General features: G+C 35.8%; 1 protein-coding gene across 1 annotated transcript in view; it reads left to right on the top strand.

Moving 5' to 3' along the window:
* Nucleotides 1-22,430, top strand: part of LOC121775445 (G-type lectin S-receptor-like serine/threonine-protein kinase At1g11330) — a 41,989-nt gene that overhangs the window by 5,242 nt on the left and 14,317 nt on the right. The window contains exons 9-13 of the mRNA XM_042172527.1: nucleotides 124-673; nucleotides 760-867; nucleotides 935-1,110; nucleotides 1,184-1,394; nucleotides 4,159-4,174. Coding sequence (XP_042028461.1) covers nucleotides 124-673; nucleotides 760-867; nucleotides 935-1,110; nucleotides 1,184-1,394; nucleotides 4,159-4,174 — 1,061 coding nt within the window. The remainder of the gene's footprint in view (nucleotides 1-123; nucleotides 674-759; nucleotides 868-934; nucleotides 1,111-1,183; nucleotides 1,395-4,158; nucleotides 4,175-22,430) is intronic.

Here is a 22,430-nt window from a genome sequence, read left to right as displayed (position 1 = left end):
AACGCCCAGAGTTAATTAATCATGTCAATTAGCTTTGACACTAAAATAATTACTAATGTCCATAAACTCATAGTAATGAATATTGTTTGAATAAATCACCCTGAACAAAACATAACCAACTTTATAAGCATACAAAAAAAAGGTCATCTAATTCTAAGCTGCTGCTTGCCGCCAAAGATGACACGGCCACCTCCAAACTCTCTTCTTCTCGCGGCGGTGCTCTGGTGCTTCTTCCCGAGATTCTCCACCGCACAAGGCAGCGGTCCTTGCCAAATCTCCGACAAGTGCGGCCAATTCGGAGTGTGCGACTCACGAGATTCCCCAATTTGCAGCTGCCTCCCCGGATTCCTCCCGCGGATTAACCAGCAATGGAATTCCGGCAACTGGAGCGGCGGCTGCAGCAGGAGGCGCTCCTTGAACTGCAACGCCACAGCAAGCGAAAAAGACGGCTTCTTGAAGCTGCAGATAGTGATGCTGTACGGCTACTCGGAGCGCTGGTCCGGCCCCCAATCTCAGTGCGAAACTCGATGCTTGAACAACTGCTCCTGCCTCGCCTACGCCTCCGACGGTGCTGATGGTTGCCGATTCTGGACGGGGCCATTAACCAACATCCAGAAGTTTCCCAGTGGCTCCGGCTCGATTATCTTCGTTCGCGTCTCCAATTCTGAATTGGGCGAGTTTTTTAACCTAATTTTATACACTTGCTTTATTCTACCCTCTGTGAATGAATGGATGGATGCCTCTTCTTTTTTGATGTAGATGTGAAGAAATCGTCTAACAAGATCATTGTAGCTCTTGCTGTTGTTGCTCTTGTTGTCATATCCGTTGGAGCATTTTTGTGTTGGAGATTGATTGCTAAACACAGAGGTAGTAGTTTTGTTGATTTTGATGGATAATTGCAATTTCTGATAACTTGTGTTTCTTCATATATAAGGCAAGAAGGAAACCATTGAGCTTGGAAATGTAGTTGATCAGTCTCTTCCAGATGGATTGAATCAAGCCTATATTGATGAGTTGCCATTGTTTACATTAGCAATGCTTACAACTGCAACCAGTGGCTTCTCTGAAGATAACAAGCTTGGGAAGGGTGGTTTCGGCCCTGTCTACAAGGTAGCTTCTTCGTGATTTTCGCCTTGTTCATGTGTCTAGTTTATGATGAGAAAGTGGTGCAATGCGATGCTAGGGAGAATTGGGGGATGGGAGAGAGATTGCGGTTAAGAGGCTTTCGCAGGCATCTACGCAAGGGATGCAAGAGTTTATCAATGAAGTTGTGCTGATTTCTAAACTGCAACACAAGAATCTTGTTAGACTACTTGGTTGTTGTGTGGAGAGTAAAGAGACTATGCTGGTTTATGAATGTATGCCTAACAAAAGCTTGGATTATCACCTATTCGGTGAGTTCAAGACCCTCTGTTTGCGTTTCCAGTGTCGTCTTTAACTCTACATTGTGGTTCTTAATTTTGAATGTGGATTGCTTTCCTAGATTCATCACAAGAGATCCTAGATTGGACGAAGCGTTACAAAATTATCGAAGGTGTTTGCCGAGGCCTTGTTTATCTCCACAGGGATTCAAGATTGAAGATCATCCATCGCGACCTCAAGCCCAGCAACATATTGTTGGATAATGATTGGAACCCGAAGATTTCAGATTTCGGTATGGCGAGGATATTCGGGGCCAAGCAGGATCACGTGAGCACCGTAAGAGTGGTAGGGACATAGTAAGTAGACAAAGACGACTTGCTTCATGATCGTGATATTTGGTGAGGCGTTACTAATTTGATTTTGTTGCAGCGGATACATGGCTCCTGAGTACGCAATGGAAGGAAGATTCTCAGAAAAATCGGATGTGTATAGCTTAGGAGTGCTGATGGTAGAGATTGCTACTGGGAGAAGGAACAAAACCTGGTACCAAGACGGCTCCTCGAACCTTCTTGGACATGTCAGTTAAAAACTTCAAATTAGTATAACCTTTTGAGTTGAGTATATGTATTAACATTTATTGATTTGTTGCATAGGTATGGAAACTGTGGAATGAGGATAATGTGGGAGTTGCTATAGATAGAAGAATATCGGGTTCGAAGGAACGGGTGGAGGTGATGAAATGTATACATATCGGGTTGCTGTGTGTCGAGGCAAATCCTTCAGACAGACCATCTGTTTCTGCTGTGCTGTCGATGCTAAGAAGTGAAGTAGTAGAGCTTCCTGATCCAAAGCAACCGGCATTGTCTGTAAGGCCTATTCATTTAGATTCGACCCAAGAGATCCAAATATGTAGTTCATCGTCTGCTAATAATGTCAGTCTCACCATTGTTGATGGCCGTTGAGGTATACTCTCTCCTACTCCTACTAGTAAATTATGATTATCTATTTTGTAGAAGGATTATAGGAACAGGGTTATTCCTATCATTTTATACTAATTAAACATGGTTATTTGAAATAGATCCATTAACATCTAACTGAAAATTGGGTAGCTATGAGAGGATTTGAGGAGGAAGAGGAAGCCAAAAGTATACTAACCAAATATTCATTTAGAAATATATGAAAGTAAAAAAAAATACAAATAGATCTAGAGAAACAAAATTGTTTGAATCAAGAGTGTAATATATGTTCTGAAAATAGATTCATCGTCCATCAAGGACACTAAGAGTGAGCTCGTTATTGGAGTAGACATTTTGCTGTGTTCATCCATTGGGGCCTGGTGTCGAACCATTCTCAGCAAACATGGGCTGCTTGGGCAGTGGCAGCTCCACAATATCACGACTCAGCATCGACAGCATGATTTCAATGGAAGGTCTATCCTTGGGATATTCTTGCACACAAAGCAACCACCCTATCTGAATGCATCGAACCATCTCTTCCTCTGTCTCCCTACTTGCAATGCTTTCCTCCACGAAACCCAAACCGTTGCCCCTACTCCTCATTTTCCACGCCTGAAATTCAGAGATAAAGTATTTAATGACCATTAGTAGATGAAAAGATTATGAGCAAGTTGACAAGTGCTTACATATTCTATAAGGCTCAATGACGACTCATCAGTGAAATAGTGTGTTCTTTTTTCCTTTTATGATCTCCAGAATCAGCACTCTGAAGCTGTATACATCAGATTTTTCAGAAAATCTGCCTTCCATTCCGTATTCTGGAGCCATGTATCCGCTGTAATATTATCTTACTATGTTAGCAAAGCTTTTGCGTTTATTCTCAGGATGATATATAGCTGATGAATATCAACTCACTCCCACAACTCTAGCAGTGCTGCCATGGTCTTCACTGCCTCCGGATATTCTTGCCATCCCAAAATCGGAGATCTTTTGATTCCAGTCCTTGTCTAGCAGAACATTACATGGCTTGAGGTCTCTGTGAAGGTACAGAATGCCTCTCCCAATGCCCTCGATAATGCTGGAACGCATATTCCAATCTAACAGCTTCTTTGTTGAATTCGTAGAACCTGTTCAAAACATATATATATATATATATATATATATATATATATATATAGGGTTTTGATCTATGCAAAACTGGATTTAAATACAGAAACACAGAACAATATCATAATTAGGGCACTTTTAGGTCATAATTAGGTAATTTGTAGGTCATGCTAACAAAGCATGACCTAAAACGATCTTAGTATGACATTAAATCCAAATATTATAATATGACCTAAAATTGCTTAATTATGACCTTCCGTTTTTTTGGTTAATTATTGACCATTAGATCATCTAATCCTAGGGCTGAGATTTGGTCTGCATTTCTGGATTTAAACACATACTTATTTTGATCATCTCCCTATATATATATATATATATATATATATATATATATAGGGAGATGATCAAAATAAGTATGTGTTTAAATCCAGAAATGCAGACCAAATCTTGGCCCTAGGATTAGATGATCTAATGGTCAATAATTAACTAAAAACACGGAAGGTCATAATTAAGCAATTTTAGGTCATATTATAATATTTAGATTTAATGTCATGCTAAGATCGTTTTAGGTCATGCTTTGTTAGCATGACCTAAAAATTACCTAATTATGACCTAAAAGTGACCTAATTATGATATTGTTCTGCGTTTCTGTATTTAAATCTAGTTTTGCATAGATCAAAACTATATATAGGGTTTTGATCCATGCAAAACCATTCTTAATACAAAAATGCAGAACCAAGCATACAAAAGTCATTTTTAGGTTATTGTAAGCTTATTTTTACGTCATTATAGTAAGGATGACATGAAATGATCTTAACATGACCTCAAACCCAAAGTTTATAATATGACCTAAAACTGCTTTACAATGACCCTCCTTGTTTTTGTTTAATTATTGACCATTGGATTGTCAAATCTCATGGTCAGGATTTGGTCTGGATTTTGTATTGAGATCAAGTTTTGTATTGATCATTTTCCTATATATATATATATATATATATATATATATATAGGGTAGTGATCTAGGGCAATTGCCCACTAACTACATAACTAGAGAACAAATCACAGCCACAAGATCAAGAAAATCAAGGGCTAGTATTAATACATGTAATTTTAGAATTTAAAGGAGAAATTAGTTCCATTTCTCATAAATTTACTCCACCATAACCAAGAGGGGTATAATGGTCATTGGCAACCAAAATTAGGTTACGTCATTCAAATTCAATTCAATTCAATTCATTTGAAAGAAATCGGTGTCTTCTCCTCTTCTTCTCTTCTCATCTCCTCTTCTTCAAAATCAATTAGTATCACACAAAATGGCGGTGAATTGCTGCTGCAGCTCTTCCTTCGCCGCCACCACCGCCATTTACGCCGCCACCACCGCCATTTACGCCGCCGCCAGAGCTGGAGCTCCATCTTTCTGTCTCTTGAGGCGGCGATCTGTTGGTCTTTGTGGAGGAGGAGAGCGTTTGCTCTGCTTTCGTATCGCTGCATTGTTATCTCTCTGCCGCGCCTCCTCTTCCATGATTGCTATTCGCAACCTGCTTCTTTGTTTCAAACATTTTCAGATTTTTTTTTTAATTTTGACTCTAAAAAAGATAAGGATTTTGATTGAGTTAGATTTTGACCTGCAGGTGGAGGAAATGATCCATCTCCACATTCTGATTGAGGATGTCGGAAGAGAGGGAAGATGAAGCAACATCTAGATCTGGAAGTTGTGGTGCATGAAACCAAACAAGGGAGAAATCTTGAGCATCAAAATCCATGTGGTATTTTGGAAGAAATGGGGAGGGATTTTAGATATAGAGAGGAAAGAGGAAAAGGGTGAAAAATGAGATTACTATGATGGAAAAGTGTATTGGGAAAAGTAGAGATGGGAATGAAGGTCGCAAGTTTAGACATGCAGAAGAGATTAGGTAGTAAAGACACAAAATGGCGGTGAAGTTCTGTGTAGTTCTATAGTGATGTATTTTATTAACAACAGTGAAGTAAAATCATACAAATAGTGATGTGTTTCAGGATAGAGTGAAGTTTCTTTGATTCTCTGTTATAATGATGTATTTTGTTAACAACAGTGAAGTAAAATCATTCTAATAGTGATGTGTTTTGTGAACAAGAGTGAACTAAAATCACAGCAAGAGTGATGTGTTTTGTGAACAAGAGTGAACTAAAATCACAGTAAGAGTGATGTGTTTTGTGAACAAGAGTGAAGTAAAATCAGAATAAGAGTGGTGTGTTTTGTGAACAAGAGTGAAGTAAAATCAGAATAAGAGTGATGTGTTTTGTGAATAAGAGTGAAGTAAAATCATTCTAATAGTGATGTGTTTTGTGAACAAGAGTGAACTAAAATCACAGCAAGAGTGATGTGTTTTGTGAACAAGAGTGAACTAAAATCACAGTAAGAGTGATGTGTTTTGTGAACAAGAGTGAAGTAAAATCAGAATAAGAGTGGTGTGTTTTGTGAACAAGAGTGAAGTAAAATCAGAATAAGAGTGATGTGTTTTGTGAATAAGAGTGAAGTAAAATCAGAATAAGAGTGATGTCTTTTGTGAACAAGAGTGAACTAAAATCACAGCAAGAGTGATGTGTTTTGTGAACAAGAGTGAACTAAAATCACAGTAAGAGTGATGTGTTTTGTGAACAAGAGTGAAGTAAAATCAGAATAAGAGTGGTGTGTTTTGTGAACAAGAGTGAAGTAAAATCAGAATAAGAGTGATGTGTTTTGTGAATAAGAGTGAAGTAAAATCAGAATAAGAGTGATGTGTTTTGTAAACAAGAGTGAAGTAAAATCAGAATAAGAGTGATGTGTTTTGTGAACAAGAGTGAAGTAAAATCATACTAATAGTGATGTGTTTTGTTAACAACAGTAAAGTAAAATCACAGTGAAGTAAAATCATGCTAATAGTGATGTGTTTTGTTAACAACAGTGAAGTAAAAACATGGTTATAGTGATGTATTTCAATAAAATTCAATTATGAATATTTTCCGAAAAACATTAAAATGTCCATTATTTATTTGATTATAAACATTTATGTTTTACATTGAAGCCGTTGCTCGACAAACATTCTTCCAAATGTCATACAAACATTACTGTACATTAATATTGTTTAATAAATAAAAGCATCAGTATTGACACGTCGGCATTTTCCCTTTGGTAGTCACATGAAATTCGTGATCAGAATATTGTAAACACTTCAAATTTGCAATTAAAAAAAATAAAAAGTGAAAAATAAGAACGAAACTCGTATAATGAATTTATTGAAATTAGCCAGCACACAAGATTGGCCCTAGCTCTAACGGATTCAATGTAAAACATCAGAGGAGCGGCGACACAGCGACACGACTGATTGACTACGAGATGGCGCTGCTGTGCCAGCCATGGCTGCTGCTGGGCGTGAGCTGCGGGGTGGTGCTGAATGTCGTGTTCCCGGAGTGGCTGATCATGCTTATGTCCGTGGTCTTCGTCGCCGGATGCACCTTCAAGATACAGTTGGGGAGGCAGCCTTGAGAGGCAGGCAGACCGGAGGAGGGTGTTGCCGGAGAGGAGGCGCAAGCTGCTCCGCCACCTCTTTCGTGAGAGAAGGAGAGAGTGTGTGTTTGTGTGTGAGCGTGAATAGTGTGTATATGAAAATATGAAAATACAGTTGATTTCCTAAAATACCCCTATGCAGTTTTTATTAACTAAAAATGTTTACTTATTTTGGTCATTGGATTAAGATAATGAGTGGGTGAGATTTGTTCTCCAGTTATACCCTTAATATTAGTTATACTTTGATCACTACCCTATATATATATATATAGGGTAGTGATCAAAGTATAACTAATATTAAGTGTATAACTAGAGAACAAATCTCAGCCACACATCTTAATACTCCAAATTAATTATATGGCTTAGCTATTTTTACATGTTTTAAATAAAAACAAATTAACAAGGGCATTTTTGGAATCTGTATTCAACTCCATCGTCTCCTTCAAATTTCCAACTCCAATTTCAGAAAAAATTGGGCTTCTATTCACACACTCTTTTCCCTCTCCCCTCTCTTCCTTCTCTCCCCAGCCTCCGCCGCCGAGCTCAAACATGGGAGGTGTCCGACCAACTGCTGCAGAGGTTAATGACGGCATACCTCTCGCCGGCGAAAGGCGGTAGACGCCGGTGCACAATTTTTTCTGAAATCTAGAGGGGATCAAACAAGTTTGTTCTCAATATTTTGCATTATTAGAGAATGATTAAGATTGTGGATTTGGTGATAGTTAACTTAAAATAAAATAATTGTAGGATCGTGGATACACTGTGGGTACCACTTGTCGACGTCGATCGTAGCTCCGACGTTGCTGAGCCTTCCACGGGTACCACGTGGCGAGGGTGTCGATGATCCTGTGGCTGGTGCTGATGGCGGTGGTGTTCGTCGGAAATATGACTAGGGCGGTGTTGTATGTGATGAGGAAGTATGGGTATCTTGAGGAGAAGGAGAGAGAGGTGATTGTATATGAGGAGGAAGAGGATGAGCTTTGATTGAATGGATTATTTGTATGTTTTGATCTTGTGTTTCTTCATGTTTTTGTTGTAAATTTGCATTGATTGTTAAGCAACCGATTGGCATTTTCTGTACGTATAACTTGAATCAAGGTTTGTCAAAAAATAAACTTATCTTAGAAGAATCATTCTATCAATCCAATCACTCCAAACATATTACTAACAAAAATACATGAGATTCAACTTAAAACTAATTATTCCATTTGTCAAATTTGCTAACAATTACTATTGTATATACTACTCACATAATTTGCCAATGGATATGAACCCTTGAATTTGCCGTAGGCAGTGGAATCATCCAATATGACGAAAGTTGAGAACATTATTCATGGTGAAATTAAATACTCCTATTTGATGTGCCAACAAAACACATCACTCTTATTATGATTTCACTTCACTCTTGTTCACAAAACACATCACTCTTATTATGATTTCACTTCACTCTTGTTCACAAAACACATCACTCTTATTATGATTTTACTTCACTCTTGTTCACAAAACACATCACTCTTATTATGATTTCACTTCACTCTTGTTTACAAAACACATCACTCTTGTTTACAAAACACATCACTCTTATTATGATTTTACTTCACTCTTGTTCACAAAACACATCACTCTTATTATGATTTCACTTCACTCTTGTTCACAAAACACATCACTCTTATTATGATTTCACTTCACTCTTGTTCACAAAACACATCACTCTTATTATGATTTCACTTCACTCTTGTTCACAAAACACATCACTCTTATTATGATTTTACTTCACTCTTGTTCACAAAACACATCACTCTTATTATGATTTCACTTCACTCTTGTTTACAAAACACATTACTCTTGTTTACAAAACACATCACTCTTATTATGATTTTACTTCACTCTTGTTCACAAAACACATCACTCTTATTATGATTTTACTTCACTCTTGTTCACAAAACACATCACTCTTATTATGATTTCACTTCACTCTTGTTCACAAAACACATCACTCTTATTATGATTTTACTTCACTCTTGCTCACAAAACACATCATTCTTATTATGATTTTACTTCACTCTTGTTCACAAAACACATCACTCGTATTATGATTTTACTTCACTCTTGTTCACAAAACACATCACTCGTATTATGATTTTACTTCACTCTTGTTCACAAAACACATCACTCGTATTATGATTTTACTTCACTCTTGTTCACAAATCACATCACTCTTATTATGATATCGCTTCACTCTTATTCACAAAACACATCACTCTTATTATGATTTTACTTCACTCTTATTAACAAAAAAAACACGGATGCGAAATGTCAAAGGTGAAATTTTTTGCAGAATTCAGAGACCAACTCTTTTTTATTAATCACCAATCAAGAATATAATGTATATGAAATACAAATCCAGTAATGCAATCTTTAAAACATGTGTCAATTAATATATATAGTACATATATCTGAGATCAAAATTCAAAACAAATCACCAAACAAATGAGCCCATCCAAATATCTCTACCACGCTGAACCTGAAAAATGTTTCTGGTTTTCCTTATCTTCATCAATTTCTCATCAGCCCTTTCAACATGTTCTCTCCAATTCTCCCAGTAAGAGCTTCTACACTATCGATCTCCTCTGATTTAGTTGCAATTGAAAACAATGGCTGACTGATTCTGAGAAAAAAGCAGAAGGAAGAATCAGCCACCGCGATGGCGAAAGCTAAAGAGGATTTATTGGAAAGTGGCTCCGGCAGCGAGCACATCGAAGGAGCGTCGGGCAACGAGCAGGAGGCGGAGCAGCAGCCCCCGCCAAAATCAAACGCTACCACCGCCACACCGCCCGCAAGATCCAAGAGATGGAATCGTGCGCCTCTCTCTCTCTCTAGAAATGCAATTAACAAGATCAATAGCGGCGGAGATGAGGGAGCGGGCGTGGCCAATGGCGGGGAAGCCATTGACGGTGCTGAAGTTGCAGGAGACATAAACGGGGACGAAGAAAAAGTCGGCCTCCCATGGCTCGAACGTGCGAATATCACTGCTCAACAAGACTCGGTGGATGGCCACCTCCGCCGCGAATAGATGGCTGTTGCACCGCTTGTTTGCTAGCCAGGCGGAGTTGAATTTCGGTGGCAATTCGTAGACGTAGACTTTCATTCAATTGAGTGGCCATTTACCACAGATCTTTACTTTTGACCATAATACCCCTGCATTTTTATTATAGAGTAAATTTATGATTAATGGAACTAATATCTCCTTAAATTCAAAAATTAATACTAACCCTTGATTTTTTTGATCTTGTGGCTATAATTTGTTCTCTAGTTATTTGGTTAAGGGGTGTTTGTCATAGATCACTACCCTATATATATATATATATAGGGTTGTGATCAATTGAGATTTTTTAGCCTAATTGAGAATTGAGATGCATTATTAGCCACTCATTTTTATTAAATGAGTGGTCCAGAATTTACCACATGGAAAATATTTTTACATTAATTAATTGTGAAAGGGCAGAATGGTAATTTCATCATACATTTTATTTAATAAATATTTTTTTATTTTAAAAAAAAAATAAATTTTTTTTTCGATTTTTTATTTTTCTATTATTTTTATTTTTTTGTCAACTACATATACAATTCATGTCAACTACACACATATAATGTCAACTACATATACAATTCATGTCAACTGCACATATATAATGTCAACTACATATATGATTCATATCACCTATACACATATAATGTCAACTATAAGCTGTTGACATTTGATGTGCAGGCTATTGACATTTGATGTGCAGGGCTATTGACATTTGATGTGCAGGCTACACATCGTAGTTGACATCGCGTGAAAATTAAAAAAATTTAAAAAAAATTTAAAAAATTTTTTAAAAAATTTTTAAAAAAATAAAAAAATATTTTTTTTTAGTTGTTGACATTTTAATACGAGTTGTTGACATTTGATATTCTGGCTATTTAAATGAAATGACGATAATACCCTTAGTTGATATAATCTACTTGTAGTTGACATTTCAAAATGAGTGGCTGAAAATGCATCTCAATTCTCAATTAAGCTAAAAAATCTCAACCTAACAAGACCCTATATATATATATATATATATATATATATATATATATATATATATATATATATATATATATATATATATAGGGTTGTGATCAATTGAGATTTTTTAGCCTAATTGAGAATTGAGATGCATTATAAGCCACTCATTTTTATTAAATGAGTGGTCCAGAATTTGCCACATGGAAAATATTTTTACATTAATTAATTGTGAAAGGGCATATTTGTAATTTCATCATATATTTTATTTAATAAATATTTTTTTTTATTTTTTTTAAAAAAATTATTTTTTTTCGATTTTTTATTTTTTTATTTATTTTATTTATTTATTTATTTTTTTTTTGTCAACTACATATACAATTCATGTCAACTACACACATGTAATGTCAACTACATATACAATTCATGTCAACTACACACATATAATATCAACTACATATACAATTCATGTCAACTACACATATATAATGTCAATTATAAGCTGTTGACATTTGATGTGCAGAGCTATTGACATTTGATGTGCAGACTACACATCGTAGTTGACATAATGTCTCAGTAGTTGACATCGCGCGAAAATTTAAAAAAAATTTAAAAAAAATTAAAAAAAATTAAAAAAAATTAAAAAAATTAAAAAAATTAAATTTTTTTTAGTTGTTGACATTTTAATACGAGTTGTTGACATTTGATATTCTGGCTATTGAAATGAAATGACGATAATACCCCTTAGTTGACATAATCTACTTGCAGTTGACATTTCAAAATGAGTGGCTGAAAATGCATCTCAATTCTCAATTAAGCTAAAAAATCTCAACCTAACAAGACCCTATATATATATATATAGGTCCATGATCAATTGAGATTTTTTAGGCTAATTGAGAAATGAGATGCAATCTCATCCACTCATTTTTATTAAATGAGTGGTCCAGATTTTGCCACACAAAAAATATTTTTAGATTAATTAATTGTGAAAGGGCATAGTGGTAATTTTATATTCTAATTATGATTTAATCAGGGTTCTTTCAATTTGGGCGATTTCTGTGACCAGTCGCTAAATCCACCGCCCTTCACCACCTCTCCCGCCTAATCCTCCGCCGCCCTCTGCCGTCTGGACCCCCACTCCGCTCGTCAAAGTCTCCCCCGTCGCCGAATCGCTGTTCCTCGTTACCGTCGACGTATCGAGCTCCCCCGAGCTCGCCGCGTCCTACACCAGCCCCGGCCAGTACCTGCATCTCCGCCTCCGCGACCGCCGCACGGTCCTTGCCATCTCCTCTCCTCCGTCGCTCGCCGCCTCCAGCGGCGTGTTTGAATTTCTGGTGAAGCCTATCGCCGGCTCCACGGCGGAGCTCCTCTGTGAGCTGCAGAGATGCGATGTGGTCGAATTGAGTCAGGCGGTTGGTGACGGTTTCGATGTGGATTGAATCTCGCCGCCGGAGAAATATCAAACGGTGCTCATCTTCGCTGGAAATTGAACGGAACCACTGTTGCTCTTCCGCGTGACTATTTTGGTAATCGTGATTGCCTTTTTGATAACCTCAGATTTCCGCCGTTTTTATTTGGTTGATTTTGCGAAGAAATGTTTGAAATATTGTGTGAATTGAGTATTGAAAGATAACCTGATTTCTACGCCCAATTTGTTCGTGTGATGATTTCATAATTTTGGAATTTGTGCTTTGATTCAACATTATCTGCTTTTGAACCGATTTCCAGTGATATGAAATCTGTAGTATAGAAAAAAGCTCAATTGGATTCTGCTATAATCAAATTTGATGCGAGATTTTGAAACTTTTCTTTTTTAATCACATTTAGCTTCAAATGAATGTGCTATAACTGTATCGCTCTTTCTAGGTTTCATCATAGGAAAGAAAGGTCGTGATCAAGGGAATTATAAGTGTTATTTTTTAGTTGTTGACATTTTAATACAAGTTGTTGACATTTGATATTCTCGAGATTCAAATGTGAATTGTAAGTGTTATTTTTTAGTTGTTGACATTTTAATACGAGTTGTTGACATTTGATATTCTCGGTATTCAAATGTGAATTGTAAGTGTTGTTTTTTAGTTGTTGACATTTTAATACGAGTTGTTGACATTTGATATTCTCGGTATTGATACGTGAATTGTAAGTGTTATTTTTTAGTTGTTGACATTTTAATACGAGTTGTTGACATTTGATATTCTCGGTATTGATACGTGAATTGTAAGTGTTATTTTTTAGTTGTTGACATTTTAATACGAGTTGTTGACATTTGATATTCTCGAGATTCAAATGTGAATTATAAGTGTTATTTTTTAGTTGTTGACATTTTAATACGAGTTGTTGACATTTGATATTCTCGGTATTCAAATGTGAATTGTAAGTGTTATTTTTTAGTTGTTGACATTTTAATACGAGCTGTTGACATTTGATATTCTGGCTATTGAAATGAAATGACACTTATACCCCCGTGTTGACATAATGTGATAGCTGTTGACATTTAGTTAATCTTGTGAATTAGTGGCTGATATTGCATCTCATTTCTCAATTTAGCTAAATAATCTCAACCTAACAGGACCCTATATATATATATATATATATATATATATATATATATAGAGAGAGAGAGATGTATTCATTTCCTTTTTCCATATTTCCTCCTATTTCCTTCTTGATCTCAACCGTTGATTTCCTACATCCAATGGCCTAAATTATTGGCTTTAATCATTAATTTTAATCCTTTAAAAAACCGTGTAGGGCAAAATTGGTAAACAATATTTTGTTGGTTATGGAAAATTCCTTAATTTACTCCGTTGAAGATCTTCCTTAATTTGTTGGCCACCAATTTGCTGATTTCCGCCGACGGAATCCTCAAAGTCGCCGATTTTGGCCAGGCATAGATAAATTGATTAGTAAATTTAGGGCTTTTCCTTTCTGTTCATTGCTCGAGTGTGTAATAAATTTGAAAGCTATAGAATGTGTAGTGGTTATCTTTTGCTTAGAAAATATGACGAATTGCGATCTTCAGTGTCTCTACATTTCATCTTTGATAATGAATTTACTGCTAAAAACCTTAGCAAGCAACTCAGCTAGCACATAGATATTGCCTAAAATTAACCTTGGTGGTTGTTATGGAAAATACCATGCTTTTCTCTTCCAATCTCAGCGGTAATTTCTATGGAGATCACGTTCAATTTGTGGTATCTTTCTAAAATTTATGCGTCTGCACTCCACAAATATCATCGCGCCTGAAGTTCGTCGCCGGATTTGGTTATTGAAGAAAACCGTTCGTTTATATATTGCAACAGTAGATGTGCAGTCTATTGCAACCGTTCGTCGCCGATTTATGGGTGTGCCTCGTTGGTGTTTGTTATTAATTGAACAATGCAAGAAGGTACATATCGTTTATGTTCCAACACTGTGTTCGTCGCCTAAAGTTCGTCGCCGGATTTGGTTTTTAAGCAGATATACATAATGTACATATTGTGTAGTATAATGCGTAGTTTAGTTTCTGTAATGCATTATTTGTGATATGTAATGAACATTTATCCTTACCCGTTTAATTTAAGTTGTGTCGTGTTTCGATGTTTGGCGCACGTTTCTTGTTTTCCCTAAGGGTTTAACAAGCTTGTGGGCTAGGGTGTAGTATGTTCTAAGTCTAAAAAACATTGTCCAAATACACGAGCTGCAGTAATTCGTCTGAGGTTGCACATGCATAGCGCGTAGGTATTTTTTAAAACAGATGTACATAATTTATATATTGTGTAGTATAATGCGTAGTTTAGTTTCTTTAATGCATTATTTGTGATATGTAATGATCATTTATCCTGGCCCGTTTAATTTAAGTTGTGCCATGTTTCGATGTTTGGCGCACGTTTCTTGTTTTCCCTAAGGGTTTAACAAGCCTGGGGGCTAGGGTGTAGTATGTTCTAAGTCTAAAAAACGTTGTCCAAATACACGAGTTGCAGTAATTCGTCTGAGGTTGCACATGCATAGCGCGTAGGTATTTTTTAAAACAGATGTACATAATTTACATATTGTGCAGTATAATGCGTAGTTTAGTTTCTGTAATGCATTATTTGTGATATGTAATGAACATTTATCCTGGCCCGTTTAATTTAAGTTGTGACGTGTTTCGATGTTTGGCGCACGTTTCTTGTTTTCCCTAAGTGTTTAACAAGCCTAGGGGCTAGGGTGTAGTATGTACACATTAATAACAACGTTAACAAAGACCACTAGTTTGAGTTATAAAACTAGTGTTTTGTTATAATCGCGGCTATGGACTAATTTTGATTGATTTACATAATGTACATATTATAAATAATAATGGTTGTCTTACGTTTATAATGCAATGTTGTAATCAAATAATGCACTTATCTGTCTACTGATGAATTTATATCCAGTTTTAATATAACATGCATCCCTGAATTCTGGCGCAACGTTTGAATAAAATAATGCACTTATTTGATTAAATAATGTAGCCCATTGATAGGTCGTATTACTTACAACATTTTAAATAATGATAATTTCTCGGTAAATAATGCAACGTTTTAGTCAAATAATGCACTTATCTGTCTATTGATGAATTTATATTCACTTTTAATATACCATGCATCCCTGAACATAAATAATGTACACGTTTGTTTGACTGATGCCCACAATGGTAGTTAACTACTTTAATATCCCAATTACCAAAAGTACCTAATTTACAATACAAAAACACACGCATGGTAATTAATATTAAACCAATTCACCCATATACCCCATACTTCCTATAATGCATAATATATTGCAAATAATGACAATTTAATTATACATAATGCAGAGCTAAAAAAACGTAATGCACAATGTATATTGCTGAATAATGATAATTGCTCGAAGAATAATGAAAGGTTTAATTCGAATAATGCACATTTCCATATCCCTTAGCTACATCCAATTTTGACAAACAATGTATCACAGAACATAAATATTGCAAAGTCACGGCTAATCTCCGAAGTGCAAAAGTACCATAAACTATCCATAAACTATTCCGACGGGGTCCGTCGACATTACAGTCGATCACCCTTTCGTCCTTTAGTCTGTGTCTGCGCACCATCATCTCCAGACGTACTAGGGCCTCCCACGGCCAACCTATCCCTAAACTTTTTCGCCAACGCAACGGGAATAACGTCGTCCACGGCATCGTCTATGTCTAATCTAAGCTGCTTCTCTGATATGGAACAAACAAAATAATACATCAGAAAATTATCAATTAATCAGAATACATAAAGCTATTAGCTTTTTAAGGATTAATGCATATATCATATCAAATAATGCATAAATCATGCGAAATTATGAATTAAAAATGACTCATAATGCATCGGACAAGGCAAGTAATGCACATTTGATACATACACTACTTGCTTCACAATGTAAGTACAGATACAAATTACCTTTGATAATATTTAATTTACTTCACTTAATGTAAATATCATGGTACATAATGCAATGTCTAAACCCAAAAATTCACATGTATTACATACAAAAGTTATTAACCCATATAAAGAATACCACTCGAAATGTACAATATACCCCAACAAATGCATAATTACATATCCATACCGCACTACCCATACCAAATAATAAACATATTTAATCTTGACTGAGTTGCTTAACCAACACAGCAAGTACCTTTATTAATGCATAATATACTCAACATAATGCATAAATCATTGTATATAATGCACAGTTTAAACTAAATAATGCACATATATAATATTTCCTGTGATTAGTCACTAAAACACACAATACCCTACATATTGCATAATTTACTGGACATAATGACAATTTAAATATATACATAATGCACTACTCAAACCAAATAATATATACATGTACTCTTGACTGAGTTGCGTAAACAATACACACAATATCCCTAAAATGCATGATATACTGCAGATTATGACAAAAAAACATGTTCATAATGCACTTCATAAACAAAATAATGCACATACAAATCAAAATAATGCATATAAAATTCATTCAGGAACCACTTTTTCGCACAACAACAACAAATCCGGGTACATTAATCAAATTTTTTTCCAATAATGCAACCCAGTGCATCTGCAATGCGGTTTTAATATGGCCTAATGCGCACTAAACAGACATGCAGTTACCCTTCCACACACTCAACACATATGATTTTGAATTGCACAATTAGCGACACAAATATACCTACAGCTTGTGAAGGTTGGGAGCGCGGACGACCTCGTTTAGGCATTTTAAATCTGGCAAAACAAACTGGTATTTATGTTATTATCTGGGGATGCACACAGATACAAACACTACATCTGGTTTGCCTAATATACCAATGAAATTCACTAGACGAAATTCTCATGCCCACTGTAATGACATTGAAAATACTGTAAAACTCATTGGGAAATAATGCATAATGTTCATCAAATAATGCATAATGTTCAACAACTAATGCAAAGTCTAAGTAAAATAATGCACATAAAAAATTTTCATGATTTTAGTCTCTAAAACACACAATACACTACATACACCTCTAAAATGCAACATATACTGCAAAGTATGCTATTATACTTTGATATAATGCACTGCATATTAAACAGACAACATGAGATGAGATCAGTGGGGATAAATACGTACAGCAAGAACAACATGATGCAGTAAGAACTATTAATGCATAAAACCTTACCCATAATGCATAAGCTAAAGCAAATAATAATCATTGTTAATTCACATTTAAACATTTTCTATCTAATCATGAAACTGAATTCTCTGTAACAATCTGAGGCAACAAACCAATACAAACATTACCCAATTTTAAAAGCAACATAATGCATACATCATGGTCCATAATGCACAGTCTTGCCTAAAAAATGCACACAGAAATCTTACAATGCATAATGAGCAACAAACAGACATGCAAATACCATTCCTCACACTCAACAAATACTATATTGAAATGCACAAGTAACGACGGAAATATACCTGCATCATGTGCTGCTTGAGAGCGCGGACGACCTCTTTTCGGCATTTTTAGATCTGGCATAAACCAAAAAGATAAGATACCTGAATCCATGCCTTTTTAACCTAACACAATGACTACCAGTGCTAATCAGAGACAACCCTAGACAAATAACTACTTGATACATAATGCACAGACTCGGGTAAATAATGCACATATTTATTATGAAATTTAGTTGATTAAGCCAGAGACATAATACCCCCAATAATGCATAATATAATGCATATAATGACTCTTTAAACATATAAATACTCATAATGCACTAATCAAACCAAACAATATACGCATGTACTCTTGACTAAACTGCACAAGCACTACATAAAATACCCCTAAAATGCTTGCTATACTGCAAATAATTACATTACACATGTACATAATGCACTGCATATTCAAAAACCATAAACACCTACAGATTTTTAACACACCACTTTTCATCAACAACACTGGAGAACATGGTCCAGTTATTCCATTTTTAAAATGGATAATGCGCTGTCGACCTCTCTTAGGCATTTTGGATCTGGCAGAAAACTAAAAACATTAGAAACCGGAATTCATGCCTATTTAACCCGACCCAATGTCTACACGACAGATTCAGAGAAAACCATAAATACACAACAAGTTATTTCTGCATTATATGAGCCGCGGAATACTCAAAGATTCAATTTTTAATTTTCGGGTAACATAATCACGAAAAATAGGTGCCGAAATCAATTTTCAAAAATACCTAGTCGAAACGGGTAGGTGGTTTGGGGTAGATTTTAGCACCGGTGGATAGTTGTCGCCGATCTCTTGGAAAGTTGCTGCTAAACCTTCAAACACGGCGAATGGCGGCGAGAGCTAGGGTTTTCCGTAGTGGAGAGAGTGGAGAGAGTGGTTTTGGAGGTGTGAGTAATGAATGAGAATGGATGAATAGACGGATTGTTTCAAATCCCATGAATTTCGCAATTACCAAAATCTGGCGGTTCACTTTCCACGGAGTGACTATATTACCCCTGTAATGCATAATGGCTTCCCCTATAATGCAACGCGGAATTAGATTTGTAGCATCAATCTAGTCCGTTGATGCATAAGATCTAACGCCTAATATTAAGAAGGAAAAAGGATCTTAGGGATGAAAAGGAGAATAATGCTCCCCTATATATATATATATATATATATATATATATATTATGAAAACTTTGCTGTTGAACATGTTTTTACATGCTTATGAAGATCGTTGAACTGACCAAAGAGACAAGCGTCCAAGCTTTTGTTTGGCATGTATTCGTATATCAGAATCTTCTCCTCTTTCTCAACACAGCCTCCCAGCAGTTTCACAAGATTCTTGTGTTGGAGTTTGGAAATAAGAATTACTTCATTGATGAATTCTTGCATCCCTTGTCCAGATTCCGCGGATAGTCTTTTCACAGCAATTTCTTTCTCGTTTGCCAGAACTTCCTACATACCAAAACACACATCAAACATTATATGGTCTTGCCATTCAATTAGGGCTGGCAATTTTTGACACGACACGATAATCCGACACGAATCCGCACGAAATTATTGGGTTGGGGTCAAGTCTTATTGGGTCTGTGTCCTTATCGGGTTGACCCATTAAGAACCCGATAATTTCGGGTTGGGTGCGGGTTGGATGCGGGTCGGATACAGATAACCCATTAAGAAATAATAATATTTTATTATCATTATTTTTAAAATATGTATATTAATTTAATTTTTAATTTCTTGTAAATTAGGTTTAAATAGTATAAAACGTATTTTAATCGTGTAAATTAGGTTGAAAAATAAGGTTTAATCGTGTAATATCATGTTTTATTCGTTTAATATCGGGTTCGGGTCGTTATTGTGTCGTGTCAACCCATATTATATCGTGTCGATAACGGGTTCGTGTCGGGTGCGGGTCGTGTTCGGATTTGAAGGTAGCAGGTCGGGTTCGTGTTCGGATTTACAGTTTCCTTAACAGGTCGGGTTCGGGTTAGACCTTATTGGGTTGGGTCGTTATCAGGTTGACCCGATAATGACCCAATCCGCACGATTTGCCAGCCCTACATTCAATCGGTTCGAAACTGAGTGCATCGAATTGTAAAGTTTTTGTACCTTGTAAATAGGACCAAAACCTCCCCTTTTAACATAGTGTATTACAAATATCAACATAATAACATGAGTATTCTCACACAAGTATACCAAAATCTTCTCAACATTATTCTCTCTCCTACTTTACTATTTCTCCATTTTAACTATTTATTATCATTTTTACAAAACGAGTGCGCAAAAGTGACCAGGACTCCTAATGGCGGACGTAGAGAGTACTTTTTATGCTAAAAATAATTTAAATTGAGAGACTTACGTAAATTTAAAGTTTTAAGATTATTTTGAGAAGAGAAAAAATTGTTAGTTTTAACAACTATATATAAGAATTGACATTAATAACCCTTAAGTTTATTTAATAATTTTTTAAATTTAAAATATTATACATTTGTCATTATTTCAATCACTAGATCTCTTAATCTAATGACTAAGAGTTAGTCTTAATTTGGAATTGCTAATTATTTAGCAATTGATCACAAGTCTCACTAAATCATCCTCAAATGTGTAGAGGGAAATTTTATACATTCATTCGTTTAGAACCTTTAGACGATATTCGATGCAAGTTGAATTTTTCCTCGACTAATTCCAATTTGGGTACCTTAGAATGTGATTTCACTTTAGTGTGGGTATGCAAAACGATATTTGTTTGTTAATGGTCTACATTCGATACGAATTCTATTCAATGTTATCAGGATTTAGGAGTGGGTACTTTAGAACAAATACAACATATATACGAAAAGAAATGCTTCAATACATTATATATATGAAACTGCATTACAACACAATAATTCGAAATGCTTCAATACACTTTGCTCACTTCCCTCATTTCTAATACTACTTCCTCCGTCCCCTAAAAATAGAAATTCATTCCTTTTTGGTCTGTCCCTTAAAAATAAAAATTTTCTTTTTTAGGAAATTATTAGATGGGACCTTTTCCACTAACACACTTTTATCAAATTTGCATTAAAATCTGTGTTGTTTTAAAAGTTCCTATTTTTGGGGAGGATGGAGTATTTATATATGGTAAAGTAAGAGAGACGTAGAAAGAAAAATTAATTAGAGTATTATCATGATAAAGTCAAATGAAATGCTTATTAACGAACATACTAAAACGAGAAAAGACACTTATTATGGGACAAAGGAAGTATAAGTAAGATATATGACACAGAAAGTCAGATATATGATCTCAATATATATCCATGTCCCTATTCCCCTTTGCTATGTGTGTGCGAAGTGCACGTCTCTTTGCTGGTCTTTGGGGATTGCCTAGCAAATAAGTGTGCCTACATGATGAGATTTCTTACCTATGTCCTCCTAATGTTGTTACTCGATTATGAAATATAATTTAGTTAGTATGTTTAATCAATGGATCACAGATTCGAGTCACCACGAAATAGTTGAAGAACCATTATTGACTCCTATAATGTTATTACGTTATAGTATCTGTTTCTTGGAAATTACTATATGCCCATTTAAATAAGAAAATTCCCTTATCTCACATGATGTAAGAATATTCAAAGTCCACTCTACTGCCATGCGACTACTTCAATTATTTATATCTTCAAAACAATAAAGATGAGTTCTTATGCGTAGAGGGATGTGTTTGGCTCGTACAATGTCTCAAATAATCACTCAATTCTTTGTTCATTTATCAATACTTGTTATAATTCTCCAAAGTAATGTATGTTTGAGTTTACAAAACGACACAATGTCAGCCGGTGTGATCATCAGAGATCCACAAAACATGGTGTTGAATATTGGTGGACTTCATTTGGGCATGATTTATTTGTAGCCCATGTGTATCTTAATTGGGCCTGACCCAATTCACTCACCTCTCACTCCTGGATGCCGCCACGTGCCCCTCTCACTCGGATCCTTGTCTCCAGCCGTTGGATCCAGGTTTGTGTTTGTTATGAGAGTGAGACCCTTGGTCTTTCTTGTTTATTCTCATATTCTCACTCTCTCTCTACTCTCAGACGCTCTCTCTCTGTTCTCTCGCTCCCTCTCTTCTGTTCTTCTTCTCCGACGGTTCTCCGCCGGATTTCTGATGCTCTCTCACGGTTGAAAGTGTAGAGGAGCTTGCTACAGTAACTAGGGAGGCAACTGCTTCGGTTGCTGAGTAGTTGGTGAACTAGGGTTTTGTTTTGGAGCGTGTTCTGTGAGGTTTTGTTTCTTGAACGGTTAGATCTGGTGTTTAGGGGTTGTGTTGGCCTGGAATCGGGAGTGTGAGGTGATTCACCGGTTGATTCGGCGGTACTCCTTTGGATCTGAGTTCTGGAGAATAGGCTGTATCATCGGCGGGTGTCTGAG

Source organism: Salvia splendens, chromosome 17 (genome assembly GCF_004379255.2).
Source record: "Salvia splendens isolate huo1 chromosome 17, SspV2, whole genome shotgun sequence".
Lineage (NCBI taxonomy): Eukaryota > Viridiplantae > Streptophyta > Magnoliopsida > Lamiales > Lamiaceae > Salvia > Salvia splendens.
This window is presented reverse-complemented; position numbering and strand designations above follow the sequence as displayed.